This window comes from Ictalurus punctatus, chromosome 6, assembly GCF_001660625.3.
Source record: "Ictalurus punctatus breed USDA103 chromosome 6, Coco_2.0, whole genome shotgun sequence".
In the NCBI taxonomy this organism is placed as follows: Eukaryota; Metazoa; Chordata; class Actinopteri; order Siluriformes; family Ictaluridae; genus Ictalurus; species Ictalurus punctatus.
The window spans coordinates 32,360,427-32,372,207 of record NC_030421.2 but is presented as its reverse complement, the minus strand read 5'-3'; the positions used below and the strand labels follow the sequence as shown (position 1 = coordinate 32,372,207).

At 38.6% G+C, this 11,781-nt stretch overlaps 2 protein-coding genes across 5 annotated transcripts; one reads left to right on the top strand and one right to left on the bottom strand.

The window, feature by feature from the left end:
- The first annotated feature begins 3,060 nt into the window (after positions 1 to 3,060).
- Positions 3,061 to 5,296, top strand: cb064 (uncharacterized protein c2orf64-like protein). The gene is given in 3 exon segments (NM_001201063.1): positions 3,061 to 3,284; positions 4,760 to 4,843; positions 5,020 to 5,296. Coding segments are annotated over 3 exon segments (228 nt in total). The 5' UTR covers positions 3,061 to 3,182; the 3' UTR covers positions 5,062 to 5,296.
- Positions 5,297 to 5,539: 243 nt separating this feature from the next.
- On the bottom strand, positions 5,540 to 11,584 carry si:dkey-4e7.3 (nuc_hydro_CeIAG domain-containing protein). 4 transcript variants are annotated; one of them, XM_017470658.3, is made up of 7 exons: positions 11,557 to 11,584; positions 11,028 to 11,069; positions 9,700 to 9,887; positions 9,025 to 9,204; positions 8,791 to 8,902; positions 8,472 to 8,608; positions 5,540 to 6,161 (listed from the first exon to the last, which is right to left on the bottom strand). In XM_017470658.3, the coding sequence occupies exons 3-7, from the start codon at positions 9,877 to 9,879 to the stop codon at positions 5,814 to 5,816; spliced, it is 957 nt and encodes a 318-aa protein (XP_017326147.1). In that variant the 5' UTR covers positions 9,880 to 9,887; positions 11,028 to 11,069; positions 11,557 to 11,584; the 3' UTR covers positions 5,540 to 5,813. The 4 variants fall into 4 exon arrangements, with proteins under 4 accessions (XP_017326147.1, XP_017326150.1, XP_053536581.1 ...); XM_017470661.3 differs by lacking the exon at positions 11,028 to 11,069 and having other exon boundaries at positions 11,557 to 11,578; XM_053680606.1 differs by lacking the exon at positions 11,557 to 11,584 and having other exon boundaries at positions 11,024 to 11,069.
- Positions 11,585 to 11,781: the final 197 nt, after the last annotated feature.

Below are 11,781 nucleotides of genomic sequence, written 5' to 3'. Positions count from 1 at the left end.
CTGTGTTTAGCACATGGTTCTGTACATAGTCCATATGCTACAATGACTATCAAACACATGATATTTTGTTGTTGTTACGTTTTTCTTTTCCAATTTGGTTCACTGCCATCTTGTCTGTTTTGAGCAGGGAAATACAAAAACCATACAATTATGAAGGATGGAACATTTTGAATCTCTTATTTTTTTTATTTTTTCCTTTTCTTTTTTTTAATATATAATTCGTGTGAATTCTGTTGATCCACTGTTGTGTATGAACACTGGCTGAGGATTTAATGTAGTGAGAGTATTAGCACAATGAGTATGGGCATTTAAGTAGAATGTCTCGGAATGAAACGGTTTAGACCTGTTGAGTTCTATGGTTTTTGGCTTTTTTGCTGAACAATGGCTGCTGTATATATTTCCCAAGTGCTCTCGTCTCATTTGATTGTATGTATCTTTTTAGAATTGTTGTAGAAATATGATTTGAGCTAGAGGAATCATGTCATTTACTGTTGCGCACCAATGAAAACATGTAACCAGGAAGTGTGTCAAGCATATCACGTTCACTCCCATATCATCTGCTTGGAGTAGATTGAACAGGTCAAATCTGCTGGATGTGTGTCTATGTATATATTTCTTTACACGTTTTTAAACACTTGTTCCTGCTTGTTTCTGGAAATGTAAATTCCTAAATGAGCGCAAGTGATGGACCGTGTACTCGGAGAATGTGCCGTGTCTGAAATACCCTCCAGTTTGTACTGTGTGAGAACAAACTTGACTAGCGACGGTATCGTAGCATGAATGGCATCTGGCCTTCTTAGTGTCAAAATTCTTGTACATGATTGCTTTTGTATAGAATGAGGATTAAATTCTCAGGAGGCTGACTATAACCCTCTAACCCCCTCTGCCACTTAGTCTAATGTTTTAACCTCCCAACATTGGGATGGGGGGAAAAAAAAATAAAAAAATTCCCCTTGTCTGGTGCGTCCCAGCTTTTCATGTGCCTTCATACGTGCATCGTTTCAAGCTGAAATCGATTTAAATGGAGATTACAGAAATAAACGAACCCTGATCTAATTCATAGTGTTCTGTTTTAATTTCTCTCTGCATCAGTCATTCTGTTTTACTCATGAACACACATTTCAGACACAAACTGCTGAGAAAACAGTGTCCATGAATCAGTTCCTGCTTTTATTCTCATTATTATAGAGTATTACATGATTTAAGGAAACCCTTGTGTACCTCGACATACAGTGAAAACCAGCTGTGCTGAATTCGAGCCCCCTTGTGGCCAGAAGTTCAATGTGTTCAGTGGTGTTTGGTCACGGTGCTGCACGTCGGCTCCTGATTTATGTTGTTTTCAAAATCAGAGCAACTCCACATTGATCATTAGTTCCATCTTGCCATGGTTATTATGCCACAGCAATTTGTCAACAGTGTAAATTATTGTAATTATTAACAGAACACACATTATGCATTTTATCTGTTTATTATTTAACATTTAAGATCAGTTCCTGTCATTACTCACATTATAGCCGCTGTAGACAGTTGTTCCCTCACTGCCGCTTGATTTTAAGAAGATAAAATGCAGCTTTTTTTTTTTTTTTTTTTTTTTTGGACCAAGAAACCACAAAATACAACGTCCTCAGAAATCTCAGTGGATCAGGATAATGCATGCATCCGTAAGGCACAAGGGCTCACTACATGGATCGATGAGTGCAGTGTGCACTCTACAGTGTGGGCATTAAATCATTGGTACAGTAAATTTGGGCAAATGTGAACAGAATAAAAGGCGGCGGGGGGGGGGGGGGGGTCATCTTCATCTACAACTTTATTGTAAATTTATGCTGGGTGATTATATTTCTATGGACAGATCGATAGCACGGTGTACTGTCTATGGTACTATGGTAGTATTGTGATACTAAAGCTTCAAAACACCGCAGATGCCACTGTATATTTTTAAACAGTAGTATCATCAATACGGTGATGGTGGCCAAACGTTATCTTCAAGCACTCTTTGATATGATGCAGAATTCATAGTTGAATCAATGAATGCAAGCTGTCCGGTCCGTGAGGCCGCGAATCATAACATTTCCACCACTGTGCTTCACAGTCGGTATGAGGTGCTTCTCCTGAAATTCTGTCTTTGGTCTGCGACAGACATGTCTACTGTTACTGTGGCCAAACGTCCCTATCTTTGAGTCATCCGTCCAGAGCACATCATTCCAAAAGGCCCGTTTGCCTATATGCTCATTGGCAAACTGTAGTCTTGCTCTAATGTTCTGTTTTGACAGCAAAGGCTTTTTCCTGGCACGCGTCCCGTGCAGGTCAAATTTGTTCAGTCTTTTTTCTGATTGTAGAAGCGTGCACTTTGGCACCAACAGTTGCACGACTCACTAGCAGATCCTGTGATGAAATTTTGTGGTTCTTGGAGACTTCTTTTGGCATCAGACGGTCTGCTCTTGGGCTGGGACCGACAGTCCTGGACAAATTGTCAGTCGTTTGAAATCAGCGCCACTTGTAGATTTTTTTTTTAACGTTCTGAAGGTCTTACAGAACTCTTTAGATCTTGGCATGATGACACCTCAATAACAAAGGGAACACCAGACACTAGATAGGAGAGGGGTATAAATAAGACCGGTTCCACCTGCACTCCCTCAGCAGGTTCTAATCACTGGAACCCCATCTTCAACACCAGAGTATAATTTTACGCATTTGAAGGTGTGATAAATGTAGGGGTGTACTTACTTTTTCCATGTGACTGATCGGGTTTTTATTATTATTATTATTATTATTCATTTAAATTGTGAAAATTACTACAAAATGTCAATTTTATGTGTCACTTGATAGAGTCTATCACCTTTATTAATAGGCACCGTTTCAAAGAGGATCAAATGCTTGTCCAAAAAAAAAAAAAAAAAAAAAGCTAACAATTTCCATGGGGTGTACTTATTTTTTCACACGGCTAGATAGATAGATAGATTGATTTTTGGGAGTACTTATGGAAATATCAGGACCGGAAATAATGAGTGTCGCTTTGAATACGACCCGCCCCCCCCCCCCGCAAGTGCTGCTGGGAAAACATGGCCGCCTTCATAACAGTCGCATACACGTAGCTTCGCTGTAGGTTTGTTGTTGTTTTTTTTTTGGGACATATCAACACAATTTAATGTTAAGATAAGCTCGAATGTAAATTGAAAACAATGCCACAATACTACGAAGACAAAGAGGAGGATTCTCGCGCTTGTGCCGGAATCAGAGAAGATTTTAAGACCTGTCTCCTTCAGCATGACTGCGTTGTAAAGGTTGTTTAGCTTAGCTCATTGCTAACATGCACTATTCCTGCATCTTTGAAGTATTTACTTATCCTTATTTCACATAGCTGAATGTCGTGTTAGTTTTGAGTATATTTGAATGGGACACGGTAATGTATGTGTTTGTTAATGTATCCAACCCTAGTCCTGGAGTACACCCTGCCTTACACGTTTGTTTTCCTTTTTGAATATACTTTATTGAGGATATTTCAAAATAGGTACTGCTGACACTATTATAATCATCAGCAGTACCTGTAATCATCAGTAGAGATCCGTCTCGTACAGATAGAAATGCAAAAATGCTCAGCACTACACGTGATCACGAGTATCACAACAGAAGTTGGCCACATTAATAGTTTTTCAAAAAATGTTTCTAGTCACACACAAAAAAGCAAGAAAATGTCAACATTCATTATTCAGAGGTTCCGGTATGTGCATGGGTACTCCTTACCTTTTCTACTGTCTTCAGTACTGAGTCCTTTTCAGATGATTTATAATTTGTTTTATACAGTGGTTCTCAAACTGGGGGCCACCGGATGGTGCCGGGTGCTCTAGAACAGGGGTTCCCAAACTTTTCCAGGGCAAGGCCCCCCAAATGGCATTCACATTTGACCGAGTCCCCGTTTTGCAAGATGTCTTTAAAACATTAAAAATACGGACTTCTGAATATATCCCCCTTTTTAAAAAAATATATATATAATTACATCTTTACATTACATTAGGAATTGATTGTGTGTGTGTGTGTGAGAGAGAGAGAGAGCGAGAAAGAGAAAATCATGTATTTACTTTTCACACCAAATTGTCCAGGCCCCCCTGGCACCCCCCACTTTGAAAACCACGGCTCTAGAACATTACTATTTGTAAATTAATTTGACATGTAGGTAAATCGGGATTATGAACCTTTACACTATGATGTATAATGAAATCAATTAGACACAGCACACTATATAAGACACACACCAAACAGAGACGTCTGTTGATCTACTAGTGTACAGTACTGTTAGTCACAAGCTGATAAAACCTGACTGTTTAACATGGATCAGTTTTTAGATAGAGGGCATAGTCTCTTAGCCGAGAAAGTTAATACAGAAGAGCCGAGTGTGAAAAAAAAACCAAACTGGGAAAATTTGATGACTCTAGGGGGCCACAAAGGGATGCACCATACACAAGGGGTGCATACTCATCTAATCAGCTAATAGCCTTCCTGAGTTGAAGTGGGTGTGTTTGAGGGAAAATGCCTAAAATGTGCAGGGCATGGGGTACTCCAGTTCCAGGGTCGGGAATCAGTTCTGAATCCTATAACAAAATAACTTATATTTTCCTGCTTGTCTTTTCTTTTGTGAGTTAAAATAAGCTTGAACGCAAAGTGAGCTCTGTGTTGAATGTTTAATTTAAAAAAAAATTAAAAAGCGACTAACAAGAATTGCATCCCTGTTTCTGACACCAGTTTTTTGGCTCGTTTTTAGGAAGGCAAAAAGCCCAGTGAGTGTCTGAAGGAGGGACACTGCAAAGGCCTGCAGGTTTCTTTCTTTGAATGTAAAAGATCAATGGTTAGTATGCTGATGCTGCTTATGTCTTCACTATTGCTGTTCTCAAATGCCCCACTTCAAATGTTTTTGCAGTAGTAATAAAATGGCTTCTCTGTGTTTTTTTTTTCCCTTCAATTTTTGTTTGTAACGTGCATGTTGATGGACAATAAGTTGACATTACTCTGTTATTTTTGCAGCTGGACACAAGATCTCGATTCAGAGGCAGAAAAGGCTACTAACTGGACCGCGGTTTATTTCTACTTGGTGCCAGAAGGAGCAGGAGATCTGGGCTAAATGATATTGTAATTTCACTGTAAATATGAGCTTTATTTGACATCGGTTGATGCACTGGGCTACTGAAGATTGCGAGTTCAAATCCTAGCACTGCCAAGCTACCACTGTTGGGTCCTTGAGCAACAAGTCGTTTCCTGTGTCAGCTGTAAGTCGCTTTGGATAAAAGCATCAGCAGATTGAGATAAATGTAAATGTGTCGATTTTTCTTACTCCAAGAAGCACTTAAACGTTCACACCGAGATGTAAGCTCATAACTGTGTTGTGACCCACAATGGCTTGAGGGCTGTGTGAATAAAATTCAATGCGTTTGTTAGTAGACGTTGTGATAGGATGCTGCCTCTGTTTTCAATTACGTTGGTCTTTCTCAGGCTGCAGAAACATTCGTAGATTCTAACATAAGACGGAAGCACTTGCTGAAAAACCTTACAGTCCATCATGTTTTATTAACAGCACCAATATCATTACAGATACAGATTTTCTTTTCACTGCTGTGGGGAATAACAGGTTGGGATTTTTCTAAAATTATAAAAATAGAAAAGTTTACTTAAAGACTGCTGTCCGTCTGTAATTCGTACTAAAGAACATTTTTTTACAATTTTTGTTGATTTTAAAAATAGCTTTTTCAAGCTAATGCTAGCATTAGATCTGTTTCAGTGATTCAGATATAATCATCGCAGTCATGATCCTGATAAAATTCTCATTTCAAAGAGTTCATCATTAGCGCCTTAAACTTTTCTAAGTCCACCTTCTTCAGAATGTAAGCTTTATGAGTCGTCTTCAGCATCTCAAGGTGATCTACCACCATCATTCCCCTGGTATGTTTCCCAGTGAGCTCTACAGTCACAGCCTTATGGTCATACTCGATGATAAACGTGTCATCGATGGCAGCTGCCATGGCATAAGAATCACAAGAAATGAATCCCGGTCCTGATACTAGCTCTTTACTAATCCTCTCATTTTCACACACGTCCATGCTGTGCTGGAAGATCTTCTTCATGAAGCGAGCTTTATCGGTGTCCTGGGCCAGCCAATCATCACAGAACTCCTGCAAAGGCAGTATCAATACAGTATAAAGCTCTGTATAAGCAGTACATGTTCTATACCTTTACACAATGGTAGGAGATCATTAGAGCAGCGTTGAAAGTAGTGTTGTGCTGCTCTTCTTAAAGGGGTTCTCTTCAAACCCTTAGTGATCGGGGAACACACTGTTGAAGAGTTCTACACAGAACCTTTAAGTGTTCCCTCAGAAGGATGTAAGGTATGGGTAAACGGCGCACAACACTTCCAACAATATTTGCATACAGAAAATGGTGCACATCAGTATGACAGCTTGTATTTAGAGCAGTGAAAAAAGGTCTGAATAAACTATTTTTAAAACTTTCTTCAGACCTTGGCTGTTCCTCAAAGCACAAATGGTTTGTGTGTCTAATTCAAGATTCAGAAAAGTCTGGATTATTCCCCTCCGGATACGAGACAATCCAGCTCAATTACCCCGATAACGAACAGCTCGATCTCTCCCACGATATTTAAAGAGCCGAGAATCTGAAATTAACGTTAAAGTATATTTAACGATATTAATAAATGGCAAAGAAGTTGTTTTTACATAATACATTGCTTTCTGCCTAAATATCGACTGCAAGATAAACAATCTTATACACGGTCAGCCATTTTGTGTGCACTATTATTATTACAGTAGTAATGAAAACTCAAACAAAACAAAGAAACCCACAAAAACATTACATACGGTATTTCTTTGCCTAACGCTAGGATTTGATTACATTTTCAGGTCTCTCATGAGTGCATGATGGTTGTTTAAGTTAGCAGTGAATGCTGAGAAGAAGTGTGAATAATTTAACTTTACTAAACATTATAAACTTTGGACACGCAAATTCTATGGACGTAGACCGGGAACGCGTCTTGCAGAGCCCCTCAGAGGCTTGCCTAGAGGTCAGTCTTACAGCACTGAGGCGATGGGCTGATTTGGATACTGGGGAAGAATCCTCCAGATTGCACATGTTGGAGGTGGAAGTGAAATTTGGAAGACTGCACTGGTTAGTAGTTAGGTTCAGGGTTAATGTTCAGGGAAGTGAGACAGCTACTGATAGTAAGCAGTCACTTTTTGCTTTTTAAGTAAATTACTGTAATGGATTACTCAAGCGACAGAAATGACTCAAGGATGAGGATTTTTTTTTTTTTTTTTGTGTTACTGTAACTCGGTAACATCCAATCATACATACATGCACATATGTATACACATAGAAAAGAACTGTACCAGTGAGAAAAGCAAAAAAGAAATTGTAGGTCTTTCCGAAATACCCTACATCAAAAAACAGAAGCAGCAACACGAGTATCTACCACAATGCTAGTTAGCAATGTTACATGATGATCTACCTTTGTGTTAGCGACCTTGCTAGCCACCTTACTAGTAGTCACATAGGCGAGGAGTTTACACTAGGGAGAAATGGAAGGCATACAAATCTCACACATTTACAGCTTTGTTTGTGGGGTTTCTGATGACAAAATCAAGTATATCATTTTACTGAAAGCCATGGTGCTGCCCAGCAAGCAGCTATAAACTCATCTGCAATCTGACTAAACTAGTTAGCTAGATAAATGTGTCAGTTATAAATGTGGCGGCGACTCAGTAAGAACATGACCTGATTTATATTTCTAGAAACTCGCAATATAAATTAGGCATGTGACTAGCAAGCTAAGCAGGTTAAATTATTAGTTAGCATGCCCACTGCACTGTTTTGATAGTTAGCTACTTAGCTATGCTCTAGGCAAAGACACCTAATTGTCTGTAACATTCTTCTGTTGGCTTGGAAAGGTGTCTGATTCGACAATATACACAACGCGGCTCGCTGGTGAAAATAACTAAAGTCCCGCTATGTTTTTCCAGGAGGCGGACGTCAGAGTGAGACATCAGAGTGACATGTCTCACTCAGAGGTCCAGACTGGTTGATTAGTTGATCAGTAGGGATTAATGGTTGAATTTGCGTACTGCATGCTGGTTATTACAGTTTCACTACACTGATCAGTGAAAACAGTAGAAAATAATGTATTCTGTTAAAAACGCTGAGACTAAGGTGACACACTACCATGCAACAGAATACTCACATACCACAACCCAAAACATATCAAATCCTAGTTATGCCAGAATTCTCCTGTAATTAAGCTCGATTCTGAACGATTTTTCCACCCTTTCTAGCTTCTGGAACAGACCCCAGGTGTGTTTGATGAACAGAAACAAAACTGTGCAGCACTAAGGTACCACGCAGAGAAGCTCTCCAACTTGACGTAAATCCTACATAGGATGTTTGTTTTTTGATGTATTGTATACGGTGATATTTACCCAGGGCAATTTGCTGAGACAAGTGAACTCCCAGCTGGCGATGTAAGTCGGGCACAGGTATTCATTCAGTACAATATACGCTGCTTCAGGGTCTGCTGTAAAGTTGAATTCTCCGCATATAGTAGTGTTCCCCCTAGCTAAAGACAGATGTTGATACCGTTAATGTTTACACTGACAACTGTTGGCTGTTATTCTTCACAGTAGAGCAAAAACTAGTAAATGAAATGTATAATGAATGAAGAGATTCAAAAGAACTAGTCACCATTTTAGAAAAGCAAAGTTAGCTGTGCCACTTTAAAGCAATGGACAATGTACTCACCATCTGTGTTGCCTCCCATGATGTACAGGCCTTTCAGCTTCTGCGGCAAGGTAGGATCCAACCTTACTGCCAATGCTAGGTTTGTCAAAGGAGCTGTGGCCACTATAGATACCTGAGAGATTACAGAATTATTTCAAAAGTATAGCACCCCAGAGCAGAATTCTAAAAACCAACAGACATTACAAACCAAACTTAAAAATCACCCCTAATGACTATGCAGCGACTAGTACACACCTCTCCTGGATGCTCATTAACGATGCGGATGATGGCAGACGCGGCTCTCTCCTCCTGTAATAGTTCCAGACCAGGAGCATTGGGGTCTGGAGCATCACCAAGCCCATCATGTCCATGAAACAGCGAAGTATTTAAAACATCCCCAAGAAGTGGCTTTGATGCCCCTCTGAATACAGGAATCTAAAACACATATCCAAACCGGCTTCTGCTAATTGGGGAACATGAGATTGTAACCAAGTGTCTGCAAGTCAGTTATAAAAAGTCTCTTTACCTGCCACATGCTCATATTTAATATATTAATCATGTTTTTTAGTCAACAAATTACCTGACAGGACTCAGCACGGCACTCAGCCTGAACAAAGTCAACCTTCAGAAAACTGGCAATAGCATACAGTCTTGGGATTTAAACAAGAATTTGTTTTTTTTATAGTGCATACAAGTCAGATCATGCGTAATAAATCCTGATATTGTACCAGATGCCTCGATATGTGGGTTTGGATGAGGATCAAACTCTAAGCACCAAGGAAGCTATACAATTAAAATATTTCTCTCCCAGTTTATTGGACTCGAATCAAATGCACTGAGGATATTTTTGGTTACATTAGTCAGAGTTTATTAGAGCAAGGAAAACTACAAAATGTGCAGTGCACAACTGAGAACAAGTCCACATCTTACCTTCATCTGGTCGCAGACTCTCAGGACACGGAGGACGTTTCTGCACACATTCTCTGTGGCGGTATTGCCATGAACACAGGTTATCCCAAGGATCTGCACATCCGGCACAGCCAGAGCCATCATGATAGCCTGGGCATCATCCACGCCACAGTCTACATCTACAAGCAACTTCTTGACCATGGTGGTTCCTAACCGGAACCCATGAACAACAAGCCATGCCAACAAGAATAAACATAAAAAGATCAAACGTTCCTATTTTGCATTCACACGACACAGCATAGATTTCTGTTGATACAATGTTTTCCCTACAATTTTGTTAAGTGCATTATTATTATTATTATTATTATTATTATTATTATTATTAGGGGTAAAGCCGAAGACTCCTATTGTTTTCGTTAGTTTTCCTCTTCCACTCTGGAAGTCCATGACAGCCCACAGACCAAAGTTATGAAATTTGGCACACAGATAGATGACAGGATGATGTGTTAATACAGAAAATTTGGAGTCTCTAAGTCAATCCCTCTACCGCCACCAACTGTCCAAATTTGCACTCATGTTTATGTCAATAACTTCTGAACCGTGAGTCCTGGAAACAAAATTCCCTTGGCTCAAGACGATTCAATTTTTCGAACTGGTCCCAGGCCATTTGTTCCATTTGCATGAAAATGGCCGCGCATCATCTAGAGACACTTTTGACAAAAAGGTATTCACAGAATTTTGATAAACCTTACCGTTTTCGAATGGCGTTCCAACGAATTCGAAGGCACGCGCACAAAAATGGACATGATTGTATATCGCCGTAACGTTTTGAAGGATTGTGACGAAACTTGGAAACGTCATCACAATTAGGCCGAGATTCGGCACACTGCCCCCTACTGTCCAGATTCTACCGGAGCGGTTTCAGAACAGCACCACCTACTGGACAATAATTTCTAAGTAGCAACTATTTTTTTAAAGAATTTTTTTTTTTTTTTTTTTTTTTTTTTTTTTTAAATGATTGAAGGGTTACTTTTTCTAACTGCTCATACACTGTTCATTGGACTCTTAACAACAACAACAAAAAACATGTCACAAAGCTTCTTTTGCTGCTCATGGTGCAGATAATTGGCTTGACCCCGGTATTGCTGCTTGCAGCTATATTATTATTATTATTATTATTATTATTATTATTATTTATTATCATTATTATTATTATTATTATTAACATGTTCTAGTAGGTTTTTGGTGACTGAACTCTTCTTTGTAGGAAAGCAGATAAGAAAGAAAAAAGAAAGAACGAAAGAAAGAAAAACATTTTTCACTACAAAATATTTTCTCTTCTTACGCACAAAACAGACTGCGCTGAAGCCAGACGCTCTTCCTGAAAGCACCTACACAACAAAAGCAAATTAAGAATGATCATTTTTAACAAATAAGTCACAAAACCAAAAACTGACAACATTTCCGAGTTTACAGGCTAAAAGTTTTTTTGTTTTTTTTAAAATGCTGTTTTATTATAATTGTTTACATTATAAAATGGCAAAGTCGATCAAATTTAAATACACGCTGTTAAACATTAAGCTGAATAAAAACACATTCAATAAAATATCTTTGAAGAAACTATCTGGTTGTTGTTGCTGTTATCATAAATCTAACCAGAACCATGTGCAAAGTCCAGTTTTCAAATCAGTGCCAGAAACGCTACATTAACCACTGTATTGCTCTAATTCAGTCTTTTTATTGTTGTTTTAAGTGACCAGAGCCTCTGAATAACTAGTTCCGTCTTATGACAAAAGGTCTCGCTTTAATAAGGTCATCTGGCTCTTTGCAATCTAATAAATAAAGAAAATGCTATACAGTAAATCAGGATCTACTCACTCAGTGTAGCGGACTCCTTTAGTGCTAATCTGTACTGGCCTTTTTAACTGCTGTGCTACCGGAAGTACATCTCCCATTTATTTCCTTCATGGATATTTGAAGAAGATGGATATATATATATATATATATATATATATATATATATATATATATATATATATATATATATATATATATATATATATATATATATACACACACACCTAATGAGTTTTACATTTCTAT

What these genes read in the sequence shown, in the direction of transcription:
- si:dkey-4e7.3 (XM_053680605.1), bottom strand. Translation starts at nt 10,539, where the DNA reads ATGACGTTTCCAAGTTTCGTCACAATCCTTCAAAACGTTACGGCGATA. An exon ending in GAGTCTGCGACCAGATGAAG is followed by an intron (nt 9,205 to 9,699) that starts GTAAGATGTGGA and finishes TATGTGTTTTAG; the next exon opens with ATTCCTGTATTCAGAGGGGC. An exon ending in TTAATGAGCATCCAGGAGAG is followed by an intron (nt 8,903 to 9,024) that starts GTGTGTACTAGT and finishes GTAATCTCTCAG; the next exon opens with GTATCTATAGTGGCCACAGC.